General features: G+C 65.8%; 1 protein-coding gene across 1 annotated transcript in view; it reads right to left on the bottom strand.

Annotated features, from left to right (window-relative positions):
• LOC109924865 (MAP/microtubule affinity-regulating kinase 4-like) overlaps positions 1 to 707 on the bottom strand; it is a 21,161-nt gene that overhangs the window by 913 nt on the left and 19,541 nt on the right. The window contains exon 9 of the mRNA XM_048618209.1: positions 180 to 400. Within this exon, the coding sequence (XP_048474166.1) occupies positions 180 to 400 (221 nt within the window). The remainder of the gene's footprint in view (positions 1 to 179; positions 401 to 707) is intronic.

Genomic DNA, 707 nt, shown 5'->3' with positions numbered 1-707 from the left:
TCTCTCTCCCCGCTCACCCCCACCTCTCTCTCCTCTCCCCCCCATTCCCTGTGGCCCTTCACTTTCCCTCTCTCCCACCTTCTCTCTCTCTCTCTCAGCCCCTCCCCACCATCAGCCCCCACAGCCCCCACTGCACCCCCCCTCCCCATGCCACACCCCGGTGCGCGGGAGGTGCTTACGTTGGCGGGGCCGGTCACCTTCCTGCGATCGGGGATCTCGGCCTTGTTGGGGTTGTTGGCATTGCTGACCATGGGGCTGGACGGGGGGACTCCGGCCCTGCCGCTGGATGTCCCCTTCCTCGACGGAGTGCGCTCCTCCTTCAGCTCGCCATCCACCGCCGCTGCCGCTGCCGCACTCGTCTGGCTTCGCTTGGTGTGAGAGGGGAGGGCGGCTGGTCCACCTGGGGTGGGGGGAGGATCCGCCATCTTCCCGTTAACCATTACCAACAGCAACCACCTCCCACCCAGAAACCACCCCCTTCACCCACCCCAAGGGCAATCCCGGCGCTGGGAGATAGGGACCCCATACCCTGAGGCTAATCCCGGCGCTGGGAGATAGGGACCCCATACCCTGAGGCTAATCCCGGCGCTGGGAGATAGGGACCCCATACCCTGAGGCTAATCCCGGCGCTGGGAGATAGGGACCCCATACCCTGAGGCTAATCCCGGCGCTGGGAGATAGGGACCCCATACCCTGAGGCTAATCCC

This window comes from Rhincodon typus, chromosome 39 (assembly GCF_021869965.1).
Source record: "Rhincodon typus isolate 14 chromosome 39, sRhiTyp1.1, whole genome shotgun sequence".
In the NCBI taxonomy this organism is placed as follows: domain Eukaryota; kingdom Metazoa; phylum Chordata; class Chondrichthyes; order Orectolobiformes; family Rhincodontidae; genus Rhincodon; species Rhincodon typus.
This window is presented reverse-complemented; position numbering and strand designations above follow the sequence as displayed.